The sequence below is a fragment of the Hordeum vulgare genome, chromosome 2H (genome assembly GCF_904849725.1).
Source record: "Hordeum vulgare subsp. vulgare chromosome 2H, MorexV3_pseudomolecules_assembly, whole genome shotgun sequence".
NCBI lineage: Eukaryota > Viridiplantae > Streptophyta > Magnoliopsida > Poales > Poaceae > Hordeum > Hordeum vulgare.
In genome coordinates this window covers 434,005,125-434,028,184 of record NC_058519.1, presented here as the reverse complement: position 1 = coordinate 434,028,184, position 23,060 = coordinate 434,005,125, and the positions used below count along the sequence as shown (strand labels likewise).

The 23,060-nt window shown below is 45.3% G+C and overlaps 2 protein-coding genes across 8 annotated transcripts; one reads left to right on the top strand and one right to left on the bottom strand.

Moving 5' to 3' along the window:
* Positions 1–364: 364 nt before the first annotated feature.
* LOC123426539 (calmodulin-binding transcription activator 4) lies at positions 365–9,749 on the bottom strand. Its single transcript, XM_045110381.1, has 12 exons — positions 9,451–9,749; positions 8,587–8,712; positions 7,985–8,100; positions 7,081–7,169; positions 6,811–6,856; positions 4,879–5,338; positions 4,436–4,557; positions 3,423–3,845; positions 2,666–3,345; positions 1,608–2,199; positions 1,145–1,471; positions 365–760 (listed from the first exon to the last, which is right to left on the bottom strand). The coding sequence occupies exons 1-12, from the start codon at positions 9,458–9,460 to the stop codon at positions 677–679; spliced, it is 3,075 nt and encodes a 1,024-aa protein (XP_044966316.1). The 5' UTR covers positions 9,461–9,749; the 3' UTR covers positions 365–676.
* On the top strand, positions 9,662–14,764 carry LOC123426540. 7 transcript variants are annotated; one of them, XM_045110386.1, is made up of 5 exons: positions 9,662–11,047; positions 11,650–11,726; positions 11,819–11,906; positions 14,135–14,278; positions 14,435–14,764. In XM_045110386.1, exons 1-4 carry the CDS (start codon positions 10,484–10,486, stop codon positions 14,273–14,275), a joined length of 870 nt encoding a protein of 289 aa, XP_044966321.1. In that variant the 5' UTR covers positions 9,662–10,483; the 3' UTR covers positions 14,276–14,278; positions 14,435–14,764. The 7 variants fall into 7 exon arrangements, with proteins under 7 accessions (XP_044966321.1, XP_044966323.1, XP_044966322.1 ...); XM_045110388.1 differs by lacking the exon at positions 14,435–14,764 and adding an exon at positions 12,892–12,969 and having other exon boundaries at positions 14,135–14,224; XM_045110387.1 differs by having other exon boundaries at positions 14,153–14,764.
* Positions 14,765–23,060: the final 8,296 nt, after the last annotated feature.

Sequence of the window (23,060 nt, the reverse complement as noted above, 5' to 3'; positions counted from 1 at the left end):
AACTTATATTTAAGAATGGAGGGAGTAAGTTTTTCACATTCACATGATAGAAGGATTCCCACCATTCTCTCTTAACCAAACATCTTCATGCAATACTCTAGTGCCCTTCTCGGACCAAGAAGCATCTTCATGCAATACTGCAGTGAAACATCAACATTACTTCTGGTACATTTCCTGCATTGTTGAGTTTTCCTTGTTGCATAAAAATAAATACATTTGCGTCCAAAGATCAGACGGATCATCGACACAACCAGTTTAGTTACCAGTAGCTCATGTGAACAGTCTAATTCTTGAAATTGCACAGGCCATGCATCATTCTGCGGGATGGAAGAACGTGCTGATCAAATTCCACTGAGCAACCTTATTTAAGTCAAATTACCTTGATATGGTGTTCATAACCTGCCATTCCCAATTAATACATAACTTACAGACAACAGTACGTAGGACCATCATCCTCTTCTTAGATAACAGAAGGGTTTTACTCCAAGCATCTACAAAATACATCATCGGATGCAACCATCACTCTACAACAATCAGTCAAACACTGTACAAACTGGACACACACTATCAGGTCACAGTGGGCTGCACACTACTATACCAAAGACCTAGCTACTTCATATTATTTTTAACTTGTGCTAGGAAGCTCGGCAAACGCTCCTTGTGCTGCGCGCTTCTTTCAGCACGTGAATTTGTCGATTTCTACGAGTAAGTCGTTGTCAAGTATTGATGATGTTGCCTTATCAGATGCACCCAATTCAGCCTGCATTTAGACCAGCATCGTAAGTACACTGCTGAGATTTGATTTTGGATGATAGAAAGGATAAAACCAAATGTATTCTAATGACTGTTCTGTGTGGCTCTCAGCGCTTGCAGTTCGTCTATTAAAAATAAATGGTATTTCTCTTCAGAAGTATTTTGTTTCAAATTGACACTGGACATATCACTACTCTATGCTTTGCACATCAAAAGAGTAAGATATCAAACATACCTTGAAAGAGGTTAGCACCCGAGTCTTTCTGTTCTTTTGAGAAAATTGCTCTTTATTTTTCTAATATTTCTACATCGTGGTATGAACTATAGTTTCATTGGCAACTTGGCTTATGATCACAACATTGCTTAAATGTCAAATCCATGAACTACTTACAGTTGCCTGGCGAAATTCCTCGAGCATTCGACGGTACTGCATCCTTGCTTCAGGAGAGTCCACCATGGACAACACTCTTGACACAGACTCCTTCACAGATTCATCAACCTTCTGCCGGCGGAAGATCTTGACTGCTTCATCATCATTGAAGTCATCATCGTCTTCCTCCTCTCCCTCTTCTGCTTCAATCATCACTGATTGTTCGGCTCGGAAGCCACGTAGGCCATGTCCTTTCCGGCGCCACCTTAGTATTACTTTCTCTAGCACACTAACAGTGCTTACGAAAGTCTTGTACTTCTTTCTCACTTGGTGACCTCTTACATGAGCCTGTACAAAGCAAGGTCTTTAATGTTAACAAAGTAAAACACAGCTTGCCTGCTATCATGTAGTTCAAAGCCCAATCATATACCAGCGAGTTCAACTTGAATGCACTTTTTAAACCAAACATTTATAACTCTGTTACCTGTATTTTAACCACATTTCTGCGCATGTGGAGATAATTTTTGCGCCCTTTCCAGCCTCTGTATTTCTTCTGAATTGAAACAGCTGCTTTATCACAAAACTGACCATTTGAAACATGATGTTGGTAGTATAACCTTGATGCAGCCGCAAGTTCATCTATATCTTCTTGTGTCATCCCATATTCATCCTTAAGTCGGGCGTCCTTGTGTTGTCTCCTCCTGAAAGAAAAGGCACGGAAGGCATTCTGAATTCGAGCTGCTGCTTGAGCTGCATTTCTCACTGCCGCCAAAGAATCCTTCAGTGAGAGTTCATCTTCTGTGCCCCCATGCAGTTGGGCACTCCTCTGAGATATGCTCTCTACTGCTCGCTCTGCTTCAACTGCAGCTGATTCTTCTGAAATACCACTCTCTTCTATAGTCAGCGATGCAAGATAGCTAGTTAACGCCACTTCTGAAAGATAGCCTGCAAGGCCCACGTGCCCTCGCTCAGAAGCCAGGAAAGCTGCTGATTTGCCCACTGGATCTTGTGCAGTGGGATCGGTGACTGCTGGAGCTGAAACACCAGCAGCAAGAAGTGCAGCAACCATCTTTTCCCTGCAATAAAAAGGGACTTACTTAACAAGGTTGCTTGGTAGTTCCATGCCAATAAGTTGCAATACACGCTAACATATGGAGAGAGATGTAAAACAATACACTATCATTTCAAGATATGCTGATGTATTGCACTTTGTGTGCACAAAATCCACTAGTCAAGACATCTTGGATGCTAAAAGGTTATCTTTTCTATTCAACATATAGTGTCCATTTCTACTTCATTTGTGACCTACGTTCTGCAGCTGGGCATTACTTGTTACAAAGTTAGTGGCATGGGGGCCGAGTGTACCCAAGTTCAACATCAACACTCGTAATTTTTGGAAAAAACAACGGTTTCTTCAGCCAATGAAAGGATATATCATTTGTTTGTAAGAATTGTAAAGAACTTTTTAGAAAGTTATGTTAACTTCCTGGTTAGTCAAAACAGAATCTAAATCACCAGCGGTAGAATATGTTTTCTGATTACCTTCCAAAATAAGCAGCCCAATGAAGTGCAGTCCATCCATTTGAGTCACGCAAATTTATGCCAACACCAGCACTGAGAACTGAAGACAGTGCCCAGTCATAGCCCAGCGCAGAGATTAAGTGTATGATACCTTGCTCATTTTTGGACAGAGAACATGTTCCATCATCTCCTTGGAGCTTCAATGATAACCGCTGTTGTAATTTACTTTTCAGCAATTCCTCCATGATCCAATCAACCCTGCTTAGTGGATTTTCACATCCTACATCAAGTTCGTTGATCAACTGCTGCCAGTTTTCCTCATTCATTTTAAGTTTGGGACTCTGTCCAGGCAGAGGATCATCACCCAAAACTGCAGAGGAACCATTGTCACACAAAAGTATTCTTGCAAACTTGGCAAGAAGTGACAACTCTTCAGTAGACTTCACAGATCTAGACGACGGTGCGAAGTCTGTGAGATTAGAAGCCGCTGACTTTGCACGGAACTCAAAGTCCTTGACTTCACTGCAAACTTTTCTATTCCCAGTGGTAATACAGAGTGTGAGCTTTCCGGCACAGTGTAGTGGCGTGTGGCAGCGGAGAACACCTGGCTGAACAATTTCAACAGGCACCTCAGTTTCACTGAACATTACTGCCCAGCATATATTCGATGGGTCACACAAGAAATCTCCAGTAATGATGACCTGCATTGAGAGAGGAACAACAAGACGTGAGAATAGTTGCTGTTGAGACATAGAAAGATAAAATGTTCATGTTGTACCTTGGTGGTCTCATAGCAGAACGCCCATTCTGGAGAGATCTCACGGATGCTAAACTGTTGCTTCTCTGTCAAGGTTAGTCTTGTATCTTCTTTGGAGGACGGTACAAACTGACCATTGTCGAACAACTCTGATATTTCATAGCCACATGAATTGCTTTGGTACGAATTGCTTTGAAGTGTTACAGGTGTTATTCTTTGCCAATCCGGGTTCAGACAGCTTTCAAGACTACTGTCATGAGCAGAAAGAGTATTAATGCCATTGATTCCTTCATCTCCTGGTACGAAGTTATAAGATGGTGAGTCAGTAGAGTCTTCTGATCCCAAAAGAAATCTTTTAGCGGCAGAAATTCGCAGCTGCAAATTACTGCTGTCTAGGCCTCCTGGTGGTTGATATTCCGAATTTTGCTGATAGTGGGCACCAAACTGTTCATGGTGAAATGTAAGGTGTCAACACAGTTCATTGAGGGTGATAACAAAGAAAGAATCACCATCCTTTACATAGTAAAACAACTGTTATGGTTCTGGGCATGGTAAAGTATGTTCTGACCACAATTTTGACATGGAGCCAACAAGATGGTTAGCACATCTCATTTTATGCATTCTGTTACTTCAGTAGTACGCTATTTTAGTCCTTAGATGTTGGATCGATGTAGGCCGCAGAATCTTTTATTTTTAATACTGCGTTGGCAAGGTGTTGAACTCAAGACCTCTTGGCTCTGATACCATATTGAATTTATGCTTCAGCCAGTTACTCCAAATGTCCAAACTGATGAAGAGAGGCGGGCAATATATTTCAACAGTACTATCATGGTCCAAACCTTAAATGTACAGTAATTTAAACGCCCTTGATGAATTAGTTAAAGGAAGTGTCTTCCATGGTATTCAACCAGGAAGACTCTGCAGGTATCCCTCTTGAAAAAGCAATCAGAATAACACAGTAGACTCTTTACAACTCATTCCTTACGTTGAAGAAATCACACGAGGATAATAAAAATCAGTTATCATTTCCTTACCTGGTATGTAGATGAAGCTGGCAAACCTAAATCGGACTGCAAAACATTTTCCCATGATGGTGATATCCCCCTGCCAACACCATGAGTTTCTTCTGGTTGAATTTGATTTGCTTCATCGTAGCCTGAATAAGGATGCGATATAATATGATTTAGTTTACAATATCAAACAATCAATAAGCTAGTCCAGAGTATGACACCCTATAGTGTGTATTGACGTCTCTAGATGAAGGTATGTGAGCAGTTGGCACAAAATTAACTGGTATCAAGATGCCATCAAAAAAGGTCGAATCGCAAAGGTGTACTGTGAGGAGAGAAAATTTTGGCAAATCAAGCATAAAGCATGCTTGTCAGTATGAAATTTTTATTTATCAATTTCCATATTCTAGTGTAGTTTTTTCCATGGATCTAGCTTTGAATATATGCAGGGTTCCCAGAAACTTTACCTAGACTGTTGCTTGTCTGATTTCCCTGTACATCTGCAGCCTCAGTATTTGCAGTGAAGTCCAAAGAACGCGGTTGATTTATGTAAATGTAGTCATCATCACCCAAACTTAACTGCTCAGCAATGCTCTTCAAAGCTTGGTTGAGCCCAGATGTATTTGTAGAATCATTATTATCTACCACGCAAAATTCAGAACTTCGTTCCAGACTAGGCTGGCCATGCCCTGGTATGCCCATCACAGTTGATTGCTGAAGCTCCGGTATGCTTAGTAGAACAGCACTATCATGGCTGTACTCTTTGTTTGCAGAATAAGAACTTACTTCAGTAACAGAGCTCTGGAGGGATTCATTGCCCTCACTAAAGTCTGATGTGGAGCCGTGCTTTCCATGTATGTCATTTGGATAACTCAAGGTCGAAAGTGATCCTGCTGATCCATTTGACAATGTTGAATAATATCGTCCCTGTAAGAAAGTTCCATGCAGAAAAATTACTCATTTGTATTGAATTCATGCTCCAACCAACTCATCCAAAAGTCCGAACTGATGGAGGGAGGCGGGCAATATATTTCAACACCCCCCCCCCCTCACGTCTAGGCTATTTTTAGACCTTAGACATGGGATTGATGTAGGCCGCAGAATCTTTTGTTTCTAATACTGCGTTGGCAGGGTCTTGAACTCAAGACCTCTTGGCTCGGATACCATATTGAATTCATGCTCCAACCAACTCATCCAAAAGTCCGAACTGATGGAGGGAGGCAGGCAATATATTTCAACACTCCCCCTCACGTCTAGGCTATTTTAGTCCTTAGACGTGGGATCGATGTAGGCCGCAGAGTCGTTTATTTTTTAATACTTCGTTGGCAGGGTCTTGAACTCAAGACCTCTTGGCTTTGATACCATATTTAATTCATGCTCCAACCAACTCATCCAAAAGTCCGAACTGATGGAGGGAGGCGGGTAATATATTTCAACAATTTGATGTACTCGCATTGTATTCAAAATTAAAAAGATTGGATGGACATAATCTATCACTATAAAAGAGTGTGAGATCAAATCGAATTGATTTGAATATTACTTTCAGTTTCGTATTCAATTGCTTATAATCAATAGGTGAGATGCAGGTACTACATTCGTTTTGAGGGATCAAAATTCTCACGTCAATTGAGATAAAAAGACAAAATCACTGCTTATTTGTTGGGGGTCACATTTGGACGTTTTAGATTAATGTAAGGAAAGAGAAAGACCTGCACGACTATTTTGTGAAACCAGATTATAATGGTGTGGATTAGTTACAAAGAAAAAAATAATCCACTTAAGTTATTTGGTGGGAACAGATTATAACTGTGTAGATTGGTACAAATGTTGGAAGAATCCTATTAAAAGACCAAATTACGCAAAAGGTCATAAGAAATTTCTCTGGAATAGTGCAACGACCTTATCTAATCCATCATGAAAACATTTAAGGCACAGGGCAGAACTTATCACTTATATTATATGTGTACAACCATAACTGTAAGTTTCCACTTCTATTTATTCGGTGTTTTACGTGCAATATTACAAGAGCACTCTGCAACAGAGCCACGGTGGAACAGAGCCACGGTCAGGTTTGATACTTCCTAATGATAGATTGTAAAACTGAATCCTGATATGGAATCATGCTAATAAGAATTATTGAATATTCATTTTAGTGAGATGACTGAAATGCTGCGCTGGTCTATAACTATTAACATTTTAGCACATGATGACCAGTTCTATTTCAGCATGAGCTGATACTGTTGATTATCCTTTTACATGTGGATATGTTAGCTCACTCAGTCAAGTTCTCTCACTATTTATTTCCCAGACAGATGATTTAACCAGATAACACCATAAATATTCAGAGGAAATGATATCATGACAATCTATACTTGCTCCCAAAGATAATACTCACATACCTCGGCTACTTCTCTATATTGTACCAGCACAATGTGGTCGTATGCACTGCAGAAAAGGAGAGTATGTATCATAATAAATAGTACCAATCCTTCTGCTTTGCATAGAAAAATGTTTGCAATTTTTCCTAGATAGCAATGAATAGCAAGTAGCACTCAGGCATCTTAGCACAATTGCAACCTAACGGTAACATAGAATTATAAATGGCATAGTTCACAATCTCAAAGAAGTCTTAAGATACTGGGATAGCTTAAAGGCAAAGCTGATCTTACGGTTCCAGCATCCAGAAACACCGTCTCTGAAAATATGGATTTTGCTCTCCGTGAGCATAGTAGCAACTCAGAGCATCAATATTTCCGACCTGTATTGATATGAAAATGTCATATATAATATTAAGTGCTAAGTGTGTTGATTAACAACTAATTCTGAAGTTCTACTTGTAAACTTTTCTGTAAAATCCATTAATAGAAAATGATCAGGCTAACTATACAGCATCTTCTCATTTCTGTGAACTAGTACTGCTGTGATTGTTAAGATATCACATAACATATATAGACACATGTCTTGCTAAAAAAAGGAACAAGCCCAATACACTGTTTGCAAGATCAGTAGATGTAAGACTCGTGTCACTTGCACTATCTCTCATAAATTAAAGTTATCTCTAGAATTAAATATTCAAATTCCAAACCGTAAGTAAGTTATCTGCAGAGGACACCAAATAAATATATTTCAGCTATACAATATTCAAGCAAAAGAATGATCACGAAAAAAAATCAAGCAAAGAATGACTAAAAAAATGATATAGTTGTTTTCTTGTTGCCTTGTCCCAATTCCGATGTACTGCTTGACAGAGCAGTAAAACTATACGGTAAAGCAACCTGGGCAACGATATCCATTTAAGAATTATATACGAATATGTAACAAATGTTCAACACGATTCAGCTAAATGGATGTGAATAATCTGATTAATTTGTGATATTTGATTTGCCACACAATTTCACACAGACTATACAATTACGTTGCTACCTGCAAGGATGATGCATTAATAGAAGGAACATGCACACCTAGTCACCCGACAAGTCCTGACAGACGGCACCCTCTCTTGTTGGCAAGACTGTTGAAAAGACAAAAATAACTGGAATGCTGTGACACTATACTGAGCTTTCTGAAGCAAACCTTCAATCGCTCATGAGCCTCCCCGACAGTTCTTCCGTCTTTCTTCCTTCGCCATGCATAACCATCTTTCCGGAAAAAACGATTCACACGGCGATTATAAAGGAATAGTGAACCACCTAGAGAAGAAATGATAATGTTATTGTAAGACAGAAATAAACGAAAGTGCATTTCTGCTCCCGAGCTCATTTGAGCTCGGGTGAACAGTAAAATCGAAAACAAATCTAAAAATGTTCAAAAAATTCTGAAATTTTTTTGAGACCAACTTTGACAAAATTACTAAATGCATGCAAAAATTTGGCATGAACTAACATTTTTACAAGGCGTGGCAAAATAAACAAAATGGATGCTCTGAAAATGCGCATTTTCAGAGTGTCTATTTTGTTTATTTTTCCACGCCTTGTAGAAATGTTAGTTCATGCCAAATTTTTACATGCACTTAGAACTTTTGTCAAAGTTGGTCTCAAAAAAATTTCAGAATTTTTTGAACATTGTTTGAAAATTTTCCGATTTTACTGTTCACCCGAGCTCAAATGAGCTCGGGAGCAGATACTCCACGTCCAGAAATAAAAGCAATTTTCTCAAAATCAAGGATATGTTCTTACTGGGTGGCTTATTCGGTGGCTCATGGGTGATCTGGAGCTGCTCATGATTCAACAAGATATAGTAGACTTCAGAAGGCTTTAACCACCTGCTCTTTGCTTCTCCGAGAAGCACGTTGATGTCAAAACCTACGAGAGGAAGAACTGGAAGATAAGACAAAGTAGTAGTTGGTTTTGTACCAGGCCCAAAATTAAGGTAACCTTTAGTTATGCATGAGTTGAAGCAATGGATCATTCTCTCCTCGAAACAATGATGCTATATAAAGCTGGGAAGTCAAGCATGATCCAATGTTCGCACAAGCACAATGATATGGTGAAGACCAGGATTACTGAAATCCCAAGACAAGCGTAGTGCCACCCAGCAAATCTTAATGAAAATAATAATTACCCTCCAGAAGTTTATATTCTACATTTGATCAGAACTAAAACGAAAATATTTAAGACTTGGAACCCTAGGTCATGCCGTCATGGAAAACAAAGCTGATCAAACCGTGTTGAGGAAAAATTGAACTCTTCTTTGATTAAACAGCAGTAGCAGTTACGACCATTGACCTTGTTTATATTTTTATTGCAGTTACCACCATCGACCTTGTAAGAATTAAAAAAAAAGAAAGATAAAACATGGCCCCGGCTACTGAAAAGGATCGGCTGCAGACCAAATTTGATCATGGCTGCAATAAATATTAGAAGGCCCCAAGAAAGAGGAATTCCAAGGTGAAATGCCCCCACACAATAAGGCCCCCTTGCTACTGCATCAACCTTAACAAGCACTCGACTCCCGGGTCAAGAAGTCGAGTCCCACCCAGGTCAACTCACAAGCCCTGCCAAAGAATCAAACGGAATAAACGATGAGAGAGCTCCACTCACTCTGGCTCATGGTCGCTTGCGGAGATCCGGCACCGGCAGCCTCGAAGCTCTCATGGAAGGAGGGGGCTCGACAAGAGCTCCACGAAGTGGAAGCCCCGCCTCCAAACAAACAAGAACTGAAACAGTAAGCAGGCAAGGGAGTGAAGGCGCTGATGCTGCTTGTGCTTGGACTTGAATGGGGAGGTAGGACAGCACAAGGGTTCTTTCCCAGAAAAGTGCAACAGCTGGGACGCAGGAGGGGAAGGGAAGTTGCTGTGAGATGGAGTGGGGATCGGCTCGGCTGCTTCCTTCCGTTCCGCTCCGTGATTCAAGAATCAACACGGAGAAGGAGACCCGCTGTTTTGTCCCCATGTGTTGTCCACCCGAGGTACTGTCATCGAATAAAGTGGTGCTGCGTTGTATGAGCGCACGTGGAAATTCCATACTGCCAGGAACCGTGCAACGCCGACATCAGCCTCCGCCCGGAAATAATTGTGATATAAATAATAAATGTATCTCTCCCTATTATTAATAATTAATAATAATCTCCCCTAATAATAAAGCGCCGATCGCTTCTGTCGTACGTCGTCGGCAGTTTTGCACAAAACCCCCTCCATTTCTAGATATTCAACCCGCAGTCCCTATGTGGATGTGGAAAAAAAAAACGTTTCCTCTCTCCCTCACTCGGTCTCCCTCTTCCCTGCTGCGAGGCTGCCGCCGTCGGTCACCTCGCGCCCGTCTCTGGCCAGATCCGAGCTGGAGCCGCTCGGATCTGTTGACCCCAACCCGGATCCACCTCGCCCCGGCCTTCTCCGGCCTCGCCTCGCGAGGGTCTGTGCTGGGGAGTCGTGTGCGGTGAGGGAGAGGAGAGGGACGTCGCGCGCGAGTCCGCGTCGTGGGCAGCTCCTGCTCCTGATGGCGCCGTCGCGGGCTCACGGTGCCCGCCGCCGCCGCCTGCGCTGCCGTGAGCCGGATCTTCGACGGCAGCTGGTGCTGCGACGTGCTCACGGGAGGCGGCGGGGTCGGTGATGGAGTAGGAGCCGACGCGGGCGGCATGTCGGCGTCGTTGGGGTCGCGGAGGAGGGGGAGGCTGAGGGACGGCTCCTGCTCCGGCGGCTTCGGCCCGCGGCGGAGGAGGCGGCGGAGCGGCTTGGTCTCCGTCGAGGAAGAGGAGGAAGACGACGACGACGACGCCGACGCCTGCTGCTTCCGCATCCGCAGCAGGTCCCTCCACCTCCTGGCCGGAGCCTTAGGCTCCTCCGCCGCCTGCTCCGCCTCCACCACCGCATCCTTGGCCGCCTCCGCCCTCGGTGTCTCCTCCGACCTCGCCGTCTCGGGCTGCTGCGTTGTTGGCGCCGGGGCCAGCGGAGGCCGCGTGGCCGCCGCCGCGGCTTCCGAGGAAGACGGGAGGCGGAGCGGGACGAGCTTGCCCCCGGAGAAGAGCTCGTCGGCGGGGAGCATGGTGGACACGGCTGAGCAACCGGCGAGGAGGCCCTTTCCTCTTTCCATCCGCCCGATTCGATTTCGTCTTCGGACTAAAACAAAAATCGTGCGTGCAGGCGGGATACCGGCACATCGACTGCGTGTCTGCGCCAGAGCCTACAACAACGAGAAGGAGGTACCAAACCAACCCTACCCGGCCTCCCCCAAACCTTCCTGCACTATCTTCCCTTTGATCCTAATATATATATATATATATATATATATATATATATATATATATATATATATATATACCTGTGCTGTGCTTAAACTTCCTGCTTGTTTCCTGCAACCAAGAGCGCACCATCACTGACAAGACAAGAAATAACTGAATAACAGAAGCTGGAACATAATTTTATGAGCATTCAGTTGTCCAACATGCTTTCGTTATGGGAATTTTGCTTGCTGGTTTCTATTCAAATGATGGAAATCGAGGGCCCCCGCTTCTTCTTTTTTCAAAATAACACTAATAATTAGTGAACGGGTCTGGAAAGAGTCCATGAACATCCACCTACTTCAGATAAAAGAAAGAGGAACACAAAGAAAAACAAAACAACTGGTTTACAAAGCTCAAGTGACCAATTTGGACAACTTTAAAGTATGTACCAGTTGGAAATGGCAATCAAAACTCATGCTTCTAGCATTTGCCCTTCTGACGCCAGTAGATTCTTTCTTGTCTCAAGTTTTCTCCATTGAACTTGTGTAACGAATAACAGAATGCGCCTTTGGATTGTCCATGTCGGTTTGGCTCTGAAGAAACTATTTGATGAGGCTGTAGTCAAGCGTGAAGATCTGTTTATCACCTCTAAGCTATGGTAGGCCGAATTTCTGGTGATATCCATGTTGTTATATCTCTTCACTGCTTCATGTCCAACTAATTGCTGGTTTAATGGGTGTGCTTTTTCAGGTGTGGTCATCATGCCCCAGAAGATGTGCCCGAGGCACTTGGGGATTCCCTCAGTGACTTGCAGCTCGAGTACTTGGATCTTTACCTTGTAAGTTGTATGGATCTTCCTGTTAAAAGTCATAGTTAAGCACGTTACTTGCTCGGTTATGGTTTCTGTATCTTCAATGTCTCATGACCACAATTGGCATCTATTTAAAACAAGTAGCGGCGGCGGCGGGGCCGCGGGCTGCGACGCCGCAGCGGAGGCCATCGATCGGGTTCGCTGCGGCGCGGGGTTCGCTGCTGCAGCGGAGCGCGAGCGAGTTCCCTTCTCTTCTTCCTCGCTGGGCTTGGCGCAAGGGAACAAAATAGAATGGAGGAGGGTGGCAGCGGTAGCTGTGCCGGTGTGCGCTGACGGCGGCCCTCGTGTCGGCGACGCAATAGTTGACGAGGAGGTCCGGGTCGGAGCTGCAGACGGCGGAGAAGAAGATGATCGTCACGAGCGAAAGGATGGCTCGAGAGATGGGAGCAGCATGGTTGGTTGTGGCGCCCATGGCTACGCCTCGAACGTATGATCAGCGATCAGTACATTCAGCAGTCACGGCTCATGTGCGTATGATTGTATGCTCCTTGGGCTTTGAGGAGTTGGCAGATGATGCTTTGAAGTTACTGTGGGTGCGAGTGGCTGCATTGGCTACGTTACGTTACCATTGCCTTGGAGAATGAGACACATATACTTTTGATGATGGAGGGTTTTCTTTTCAAGTCACTCTTGAACGTCGTGGTTAAAACTTGCTGAAAATCATGGGCTCAGACTTGCTATCTGAAATTCCATATCTCCTGTTGGAATCCACCTGAAACCTGTAGAACAGGAAATTCACTGATGTAGCGGCAGTGTTGCGATGACATGGCATCGTGCAGTTTATTGCTACTTGACCACGTAACATTGGATAGTTCAAACTTATAAGCATGCAACATTAGAATCGGAAGCAACAATATTTATCAAGCAACACAAGCAAATTCCATCTTAAGCTTCACTCACAATATCATTTCAATATTTTGGACTGCTATTTATTGTCATTTTCATTGTGCAGTATTGCTGAACAACCCATCGATCTTTGAGAAGATTTTCTTTGATGAGTTTATTCTTGACATCATAGGCGCCCTTGAATGTATGATTTCTCCTCCAGTCCTTTGTTTCTTCCTGTTTCTCCCATAAATCTTAAGCTGGTTGTGCCTCTTTCATCGCCCGGTGCAAGCACGGGCATTTGTACTAGTAATAATAAAGCAAATAGGGTTTCTGGTCGTCCGTCATGGCATTTTTACAAAAATATCCCTCAGTTTTCAGTTAATCAACTCGCACTCCTTTCTTAAGTGGAAAAAAAATGTTTCGTCCCGACCGCCCCTCCCCCTCCTCCTCCTCTCGGCCGCCCCTCCTCCTCCCGGCCGCCCCTCCTCTTCCTCCCGGCCGCCCCTCCTCCTCCTCCCGGCCGCCCCTCCTCCTCTCCAAGGCGGGGTGTGGTTGTGGGCGTTTGAATCGGCTCGACGTGGATCCAGTGGCGGACGAGTCGAGACGGACAGACCACGACATCCATTCACGGGCTCACTGAAGAAAACGTGTGAGAGAGATTAGAAAGAGAAGAGGAAGAGAGGATGAGAGAGGGGGCGGGCGTCCGCTTGGCCTGCTTGCGCGCGGTTGGAGCAGGTAGGGCCCCAGGTGTCAAAATCTTGCTTCAGGGGGCAGCAGGCCATGGGCGGCATCGTGCTCGTGTGCGAGATCCGTGTCTGATTTGAATCGAATTGCAATGGGACGATGTGCACGTCAACATCTACTATCCGGGACGGAGCAGCTTGACCAGGGTTATTATGCCAGCCTAATCCTAGCTCATCCACATGCAACAACCCGAAACTCCATGGTGTGCACAGAGCAGCACAATGCCACGGTCTGCAAGCCGTATGAACAACTCCACTCACGATTCAAATTATGTAGCCATATAGGATAATCCCTTTTGTTCCGGATTCCATTAATTTTCAATTGAATTTAGTTGCAGATTGATCCAACTCATCTCCATTGCCACACATAGAAAGGCTTAGACTTTGATTTTGGTTCAGTTAATTCAGATTTTCATTGTTCCAATTTTGATTTTTGTTCAATTTTGGTCAAGTTTTCATTATTTTTCAGTTGAATTCAGTTGCAGATTGATCCAACTCATCTCCATTGCCATGCATAGAAAGGCTTAGCTTTATTTTTGGGTCAGTTTAGTTCAGATTTTCATTATTTTACAGCTGGGTTCAGTTTCCCACTCATCGAACTGATCTATGAACACAATGATCCAGTGTCTCTCTCTATTTGAGTGCATGTGCATCGTTGGTGAAGTAACCTGGGCAGTACTGTTTGAGACCATTGGTGAGGGACTACTATGGCGAGTTCGGCGTGAGCAACGATGTCACCAGGGCGAGATCAAGCACACGAATTGAATGGTATGGCTTAGTACTATTGGGCTTGGCATTATTTTTCTGGCAAATTGGTGGGTTTCTCTGAGATGAATTAAGTGCGGCAAATATATGGATCTAAATTATTGTAACATTTAGCTTCGTGTCTAAAAATTAAAGTTCAAAACTGTCTTCCGGGAATAGATTTAGTTGGAAGATGTTTCATGCACCAAATACACAAGAATTATGGTCATAGATGCGACGCGTCGGGCTCCCGCCGCAGCAAAGGAGGCGGAACTTGCAGCAGCATCTACAACAACCCTCCCAACAAGCTGCAGTTAGGCCATGTCGTTGACAATGGCCCGACCACAACAACAACCAGGTATGCCCTCCGCTCCTTGCCCTTCAGGCTGGAATCAACAAGGCCATGTAAGCTTCAGTGTTTCACAATTATGGTCTACTTCATGTTCTCCGATCAGGTTGTAATAAAATAGTTAATTATACATATAAATATCAAGTTCTTTAGGGAATGTAGATGATTTCTTCCAGAGATTATGTTTCTACTTGATTATCAAGCAAGGTAACCGCTAGACACAAATATCTCTCCCTAATAATAAAGCACCGAAGGCTTCTGTCGTCCGTTGTGGCTATTTTGCAAAAAAGCCCCTATCATTTTTGTTATTCAACCCGCACTACAGTTTTAAGTCCATGGCGGGGAGCCGGCGCTGCCCACGGGTCTCGCTTCACACCGGCGTCAGTCCACCCCGCTGCCCGCCTCGCCTTATCGCGCGCCGGAGGACTGGAGGAGGCCACTCAACCTCCACCCCTACCCCTTCCCGTCACACGCCCCGCTAACCCCGCTGCTCCCTCCCCTCGCCCATCCCAATCTAGCGGATCTGGAGGCGGGCGGCACGGCGGGGGTCGCCGGTGACGACGAGGAAGACAGGAGCAGGGCTTCTCCGGGAGGATCGTGGAGGATGATGTCGTGGACCCTGCAGCCGCCGGCGTGATTCCCCCCGACCCGTGTGAACCGTAGCAGCCTCACAAACGCCGGAGGGAGGAGGCTCGATGGACTCGAGAACGGCGTCGTTGCGCTCACGGGAGGATTAGGGAAGGGGCGGGCTATGGAGACTTTGGGACGGCTGGTGGAGGCGCTAGCCTTGTCGGAAGGCCGGACGAGGTGACCATTGGCGGCTCGCCATGGCTGCACTGCGCGGGAGCGGGGCGGGCTATGGAGACTTTGGGACGGCTGGTGGAGGCGCTAGCCTTGTCGGAAGGCCGGACGAGGTGACCATTGGCGGCTCGCCATGGCTGCACTGCGCGGGAGCGGACGCTTGTGTTCGGTGGCCAGTCTATGTGGATGGAGATGAGATCCAGCCGTGATGAACAAATAGCAGCAGACCTTGATGTTATTTTCCTCTGATCTGAATTTTCTGCAGATGAGATCCAGCCGTTATAAACAAACAGTAGCAGACCGTTCTGCAATTCAGATCCACCAAGGAAGAGATGGACGAGGTCGTGCTACTGCTTTCATCTATCTGAATTGCTATATGAAAAGCTCTAAATTTCCAATCTGGCTAATATCACAACTAACTCTCATTTTCAGGCATATTATATGTGCTTGTGCATATGAAGAATATGCGTGCTTATTTCATTTTCTGAAATGTAGTGTTGGAAAAATTATGTGGCTTATTTTGTTAGCATTTCTGATGGAACGATTTTGTGTTGAAGGCCGAGGACTGGGGCTCCAACCCCTGACAGGGCACCATGCCCTACGAGGGTACAAGTGACTCATGAGTTGATGGCTCGTTGGCACTGGAATGACAAATCTCCCCTAATAATAAAGCAACGATCGCTTCTGTCGTACGTTGTCGGCGTTTTTGCAAAAAGACCCCTATGGTTTTCGGTATTCAACCCGCAGTACGTTTCTAAGTTAAAAACGTTTCGGATTTACATAACCCCCCTTCATCTCCGGCACCCACGAGTAGCCGTTGATCTGCTCCCCGCCCCGCTCCTCCCGCCGGTCGCCGGCCCCGATCCATGCCGGATCCCGCCGCCGGCGAGCTGCCGAAGCCGTCGCCCCCAGCCCTGCCTCCTCCGGAGCTCCGCCCAGATCCGGAGTGCCGCCCCCGCGAGCAACCGCATCGCCTTGCCTCCTGCGCCTCCCCGCTCTCCCTGCCTCTCCTTGCGCCGCCGCCGAGCGCCGCCGCAGCTCGCGTCGGCAGCCGCCCCCGCCGCGTGCCTCGCTTGCCAGTCCCTCCGGACATCGCAACCGCCTGCTCGCCAAGCACCTCCACCCCGTCGCGCCCTGGATCGAATCCAGATCGACCCTCCGCCGCCCTGGCGTTGACCGCCTCTGTTTTGTGCCGGTGCCATGCGGCTGTAGGTCCTCCCAGCTCAAGCGTTCGGCTCGATTCGGTCCGTGTCCGTGACGGCAGCCGGCGTTTGGTTTCCCCGGCAGTGCAAGGGCGGGCACGTCGCCTGCGGCCGCTGCCTCGCGGAGCCCTGCGTGAAGTGCGGTGGCGCCTTCGACGCTCGCAACACGGCGATGGACGCCGTCGTCTCCTCGACCACGGCCGACTGCGACCACGCCGGCTGCGGGCGCTACGTCACCTACCACGACCTCGCCGGCCACCGCGGCAAGTGCCCGCACGCGCCCTGCGTATGCACGGTCCCCGGCTGCGCCCTCGCCGGCCCGGCACCGGCGCTCCTCAGCCACCTGACCACCCCTCCACTCGATGCCCGTGCACAGGGTCCAGTACGGCAAGGTCCTCGTGCTCCAGGTGCCGGGGACGCTGGAGCCGCGGGGCCTGCTGCTCGGGGACGAGGACGGCCGCACGTTCAGGTTGTAGCATGCTCACCATCAACCGCGTTAATCTTATTTGTCATTCGAGTGAAATAACTCAAGTGAAAGAGAGAAAGAACATGGACATCACAAGTCTCTCGGATGGATATGAACAGCTCAGGTCCTCCTTCTACCACGGTCCTGATCCTGAGTTTGCCAACCCCACACCTAAGCTCCCTGCCAGGTGCGACTGTCTCATGCTTGTCAGAACCTCAGCTTGCAGGCCGAAGTTTTAGTGTCTATTTTGGCAGCCATATATGTGTGTGTGACTTGTGTTTGGTAGTCGTTAACTACAGTGTACTTAAGAACAAAGTTTTGGGTTTAGGATAAAACTTTTCTAGACTTTTAGAAGATTGTTACAAATCCATAAGAAAAAATTCCCAACTTTAGGAAGTTAATTATCCATGTTTTCGGTTCTTGGTTAATAAGCTGGGCACGATAATTTTTATTTTTAAAAGAAGTTGGTTACAACAGTTAATCCAATAGATTCCCGGTGTATCTCACACTACATATGGCTCGCATTAACACCGGATAATAAGTACACCATCATGAATGGAGGGGGAGTGAGAATAAAACTAACAAAACCGCAAACCAAACAATGCAAACATTTGTTAGCCATTTTTTAAAGATGGTCAGGTGAAAGCATAATTCTTCACGTTGAGATTAGTTGGTGTGGGTCCTAAATCAAACAATTGGTCGTGTAACAAATTATGATTAAAGGATGTGATGATTTTTTTTCCCGTGCAACGCTGGTTGTGCTTCTTTCTTCGCCCGGTGCAACGCACGGGCATTTGTACTAGTGTATATAAATATATTTTAAAGCAACTCCAACAGACCGACTCAAACGGACAGCGATTTCGTCTGCTTTTTGTCCATTTGAATAGGCCGTCCGTCCGACGTGTGCCCTGTTTTAGATATGAGTCGGCAGCGCGTCCAACACGCCGTCCCATATGTGCCGGCGTGGCCGACTGGTCGCCCTATTTTGCAAGAATTTGCATAATTTGAATCAAATAACATAATTTGGACTGAATAAAATAGCATTATTATTATAAGCTGAATAAAAATAACATAGTTTTCACATAGTTTTGCAAACGAATAAAAGAGATAAATCTATTGGTTGCCACATGAGCCCACATATGCTCAATCAAATTATTTTGCAGTTGCACGTGAGTTTTTCAGTCATGCATGTCTTGATAAAATTGGGTGAATTGTTCAAACGTTGCCGCTCCTCCATGCTTAGCCACAACATTCTCACCCTGAAACTGAAACCCTTGATCATACAGACGTTCTGGACGCTCGTCTTTTACGATCATATTATGCATGATCAAACAAGCAGGCATCACCTCCCATAGTTTCTGCATGTTTCAGATATTAGCAGGATACGGAATGATGCCCCATCGAGATTGCAAAACACCAAAGGCACACTCGACATCCTTCCTAGCACTCTCTTGCTCTTGGGCAAATCTTTTCCTCTTCTCTTCGACAGGGTTGGGTATTGTCTTGACAATAGTGGTCCCCTGATGATAGATACCGTCACCCAAGTAGTATCCTTTGTCGTAGTTGTGGCCGTTGACAGTAAAGTTCACCGGTGGGATGTTGCCTTCGGCAAGCCTAGCAAACACCGGCGAGCGCTGAAGCACGTTGATATCATTGTGTGATCCGGCCATGGCAAAGAAAGAGTGCCAGATCTAGAGATCTTCAGACGCCGCGACCTCTAGTATGACAATGCAAGCCTTGACATGGCCCTTATACTGCCCTTGCCAAGCAGAAGGGCAGTTCTTCCACTCCCAGTGCATGCAGTCTATGCTACCAAGCATTCCTGGGAAGGCCCTGCTGGCATTCATCGCCAACAAACGGACTGTAACTTCAGCAGTCAGCTCTCTCAAGTACTCAGGGCCAAACACAGCAATAACAGCCTTGCATAACTTATACATGGACTCTAGGCAAGTAGACTCGCTCATACGGACGTACTCGTCAATGAGAACACCGGGCACTCCGTATGCAAGCATTCGGATGGCTGCAGTGCATTTCTGATAAGAGGAAAAACCTGTCTTGCCAACGGCATCCCCTTTGCACTCGAAATAGTCATCATAGCCGACCACCCCCTCTCTAATATGGTTGGAAAGATGCCTACTCATACGGAAACGGCGGCGGAATTTTTGATGTTTCAACAACGGGTCTGTTGTATCAAAGTGGTCCTTCCAAAGAAGGAAATGCCCTCTCTCTCGGTTGTGATTCAACGCCGGAAGGTGGCCCAGAATGGAGCCACGGAACAACGGCCACTGACTGTTCAGGTGGTGATGGACCAACTGATGACGAGTTGATGGATATACTTCTCGCCTCTCGTTGGTTACCCGAAGTGGAAGGTGGGGATGTAGTCAGCAGCAGATTTCCCTTACACGAGGACTGTAAGGTTTATCGAACCAGGAGGACTCAGAGGATCAACAAGTAGGTGTCCGCTGCTCTGGCGCTAGCAGAAGACGTGGACCTGCACACACAACAAATAACTTTGCTCCCAACGAGTACAGAGAGGTTGTCAATGTCTCCGGCCTTGTAGTTTGCAAAGGATCAAAACACAAGCAGGAATAGTGATAGTGATTGCAATGGAAAAGTAAATAAAAATAGTAAATGATGGAGGTGTAAACAATGGTGGTAATATGGACCAGAGTCCCATGATGTTCACTAGTGATGTCTCTCTCCCAAAAGACGATAAACAACTATGCTGGGTAAACAAATTACAGCTGGGCAATTGACAGAATTATAAATGCACCACAATGCTAATCATGCTACTAGAAAGTTAGAGGCTCAAAAGTAATGGGCATTACGCCAAGACAAGTAGACCGTTTATCCATCAACATCTACTCTCTAATCATCCACCTTGAGATATCTATCCAGAACATCTCGCTGGTATTAAGTTGCGAGCCCCACCCAAAGTGTAAACTGAAAGCAACAGACAACTGCATTAACGAACTTTGCGTAAGGTAAACAATCCTAACAACCGCGGTCACAAGCACCGTTGTTTTTCTCCCTGGTGGCAACAACACATCCCCTAGTCTCATGTTTCTGTCGCTCAAGCTAGACATCAGGGGGCATGAACCCACAATCATGCATAACGCTCCCTCTTGGAGTTACAATCTACTACTTGGCCAAAGCAATAAAAACAACGGAGAACATGCATGAATTACTTAAGAACATAATATAAAAGGAGAACCAAATATATAACTCATCACAATCTGAACATAATCTCATAATCCATCGGATCCCAGCAAACCAAGCATAGCAACAACAGGTAAATTACATAGGTGCCTTGATCATGTAGGGCAGCTCACAAGGGCTAAACATTGAAACACAAGATTGGAGAGAAGACATCACATAGCTACTGGTCATGGACCCATGGTCCAAGGAGGACTACTCACTGCACGTCCGGGAAGCGTCCATGGTGGTGGAGAAGCTCCCGGAGGTTAATCCTACCTATGACAGGGTGCTGGGAAGAGGTCTCCTAGCGCTCCCGATCTCGGAAGCGTTGCGGCGACGGAACAGTGGAGAAATTCGCATTCTGGATATTCTCTGAGGGTTTTCTATCGGAGAGGTAAATATAGGTCGAAGGAGGGAACTAGAGGAGGTGGGCCCCACCCAGGCGGCCTGGTGGCGCGGCCAGGAGGTGGCCCGCGCAGGGTGGCCGCCTGGGCGAGCCCTGGCTCCCCTCTGGCCCCACTTGATGCCTCGTGAAGCTTCCTTCACGTTGATTTTTATATATTTTTCTCGGAATTTTTGGTGTTGTGTAAATTGGGGTAAAAGTCCCTGCAAAAAAGACATCAGCGGACAAAAACTGGCACTGGGTGCACTGAGTTAGTAGGTTAGTCCAAATTTGTTTAAAAAGGTATGAAAGTGTAGCAAAACATATAACAATGTCATCCAAAAGATCGTGGAACAAAGAGAAATTATAGATACGTTTGGGACGTATCAACATCCCCAAGCTTAATTCCTGCTCGTCCTCGAGTAGGTAAATGATAACACAAATAATTTCTGTGGTGACATGCTAACACACGTATAAGAACTTCAAAGTAAAGCAAGTAAGATATGCAATTCAAGTCAAGACAATAACAAGCAAGAGTCTATATCTAGTATTGAAATTAGCATAGTAAGAACATAAAGGTGCAAGAGCTCTCGTTGTCTGTGACTCGAATGTCTCCAAATGGTGTTTGCGTGCAAGAACTGGGAGATGGGTTTAGAGCATAAAAAATATTATAAAGTTTAATTGAGAACTCAATGTACTAAAACTTCACACTTGGTCTCCTTCGGAATATTATTTTGACTCATCCCGAGACCACTAGTCAGCCACAAGTCAAAATGATCCTCTCCCTTTCGACTTTGAGCACTCATGCAATGGATGAGCGCAAGCAAGATATGCTGGCACTTAGGATGGCAAAGAGAATAATGATGGGGAAGGAAGATAAAAAAAGTGTGAAAGGCTCACATCAATGAGGAGAACCATAGGCGAGAGAAAGCCAAATGATAGATATGATGTGAGGAGTAGGGATTGCCATACAACGGATGAACATATGAGCTAAGGTAAGCTCTCTAATGGAACTAGCGGGGGTGCATACAACTTGCTTGCTCATGAATACCTAGAGCTCATTTGAGGAGGCTCATCATTGGAATATACAAGCCAAGTTCTATAGTGCAAGGGTCCCCACATAGTTATGCATGAATGATAGTCTCTATGGAGTACATATATAACAATGGAGTATGAGTGTGGATCTTTCAAAAGGAATAGTAGTGTTGCCCCCTTCTCTCTCTTTTTTCTTTTTTTTTCTTTTTCTTTTTTTTGTGGCCTCTTTGGCTCTTTCTATTTATCTCTCATTTGTCCTCTTTGGGATCTTTTCATGTGTCCTCTTTTGGGATCTTTTAATTTGTCCTCTTTGGGATCTTTTCTCACTTAAGGGAAACACTCTATATTCTACAAGAATAAAAAGAAGATCTTCACACTTTATAAGAAGTACTCAACATAAAGACAAATGAAAACTATCATGGTGTATGCAAATGTATGCCTCTGCCAGTGTAGCAGGATATGCAATGAAACTAGCGCATCATGTAGCAATAATAAGGGCAAGACCCAACTAGCATGCGGCTCCTCGATCAAGCAAAAGCATGTATGACATGAAGATCAAGTCATGAGATGGTGGATGTTGCATGACAATGTATCTCGGAAAGGCTATGAAATTGCCTTAATAGGTAGGTATGGTGGCTGTTTTGAGGAAGGATATAATGAGGCTTATGATGACATAGCATATCATGCCAAGGGTTTGGATGCACTGGCGAAGTTTGCACCAACTCTGAAGATGAGAAAGGGCAATGCACGGTACCGAAGAGGATACCAAAATATAGATGGTGGAAGTGCCAACAATCGAATGCTCGCATTAGTCCGAAGAACTCATGCACTTATTATCGGTGACTCTCTATCTAGTCAGGAGATTCACAAAGAGACAAGTACCCCGAGGAGGAGTGTTTGGGGGTTTGGTTATCCTTGCGCATCCTCGACCCATGGTAAAGTGAGGGTACTCTATATATTCCAACCCCTCCATAGGTTAGCGATCCATCTAGTAGCTAGAGTTCTCAACTATTTGTTTTTGTTTTTGAAAATACACACAGATTTCCCAAAATACGACACCTATTACTAATAGGCTCAAGCTCTTGACACCAATAGTCCAAACATTACTCAAATCAACACCTCAAAACTATTGTAAGTTACTACTATACTAAAATAGCAACCTCAGTTACCTACTCATGCAAGACACATAACTCAGTACAACAAGCCAAATCTCTAAACAAGATAAGCACGATAACTCAAGAGAGTTCCAAAAGCAACCTAAATAAAAGCTCTTAAAAAGATAAAACATGAAAACTAAGAGCTAAGCATGACATTAGCTTGCTAACTCTTGAGCTTGCGTTGGTTTTTCCCTTGAAGAGGAAAGGGTGATGCAA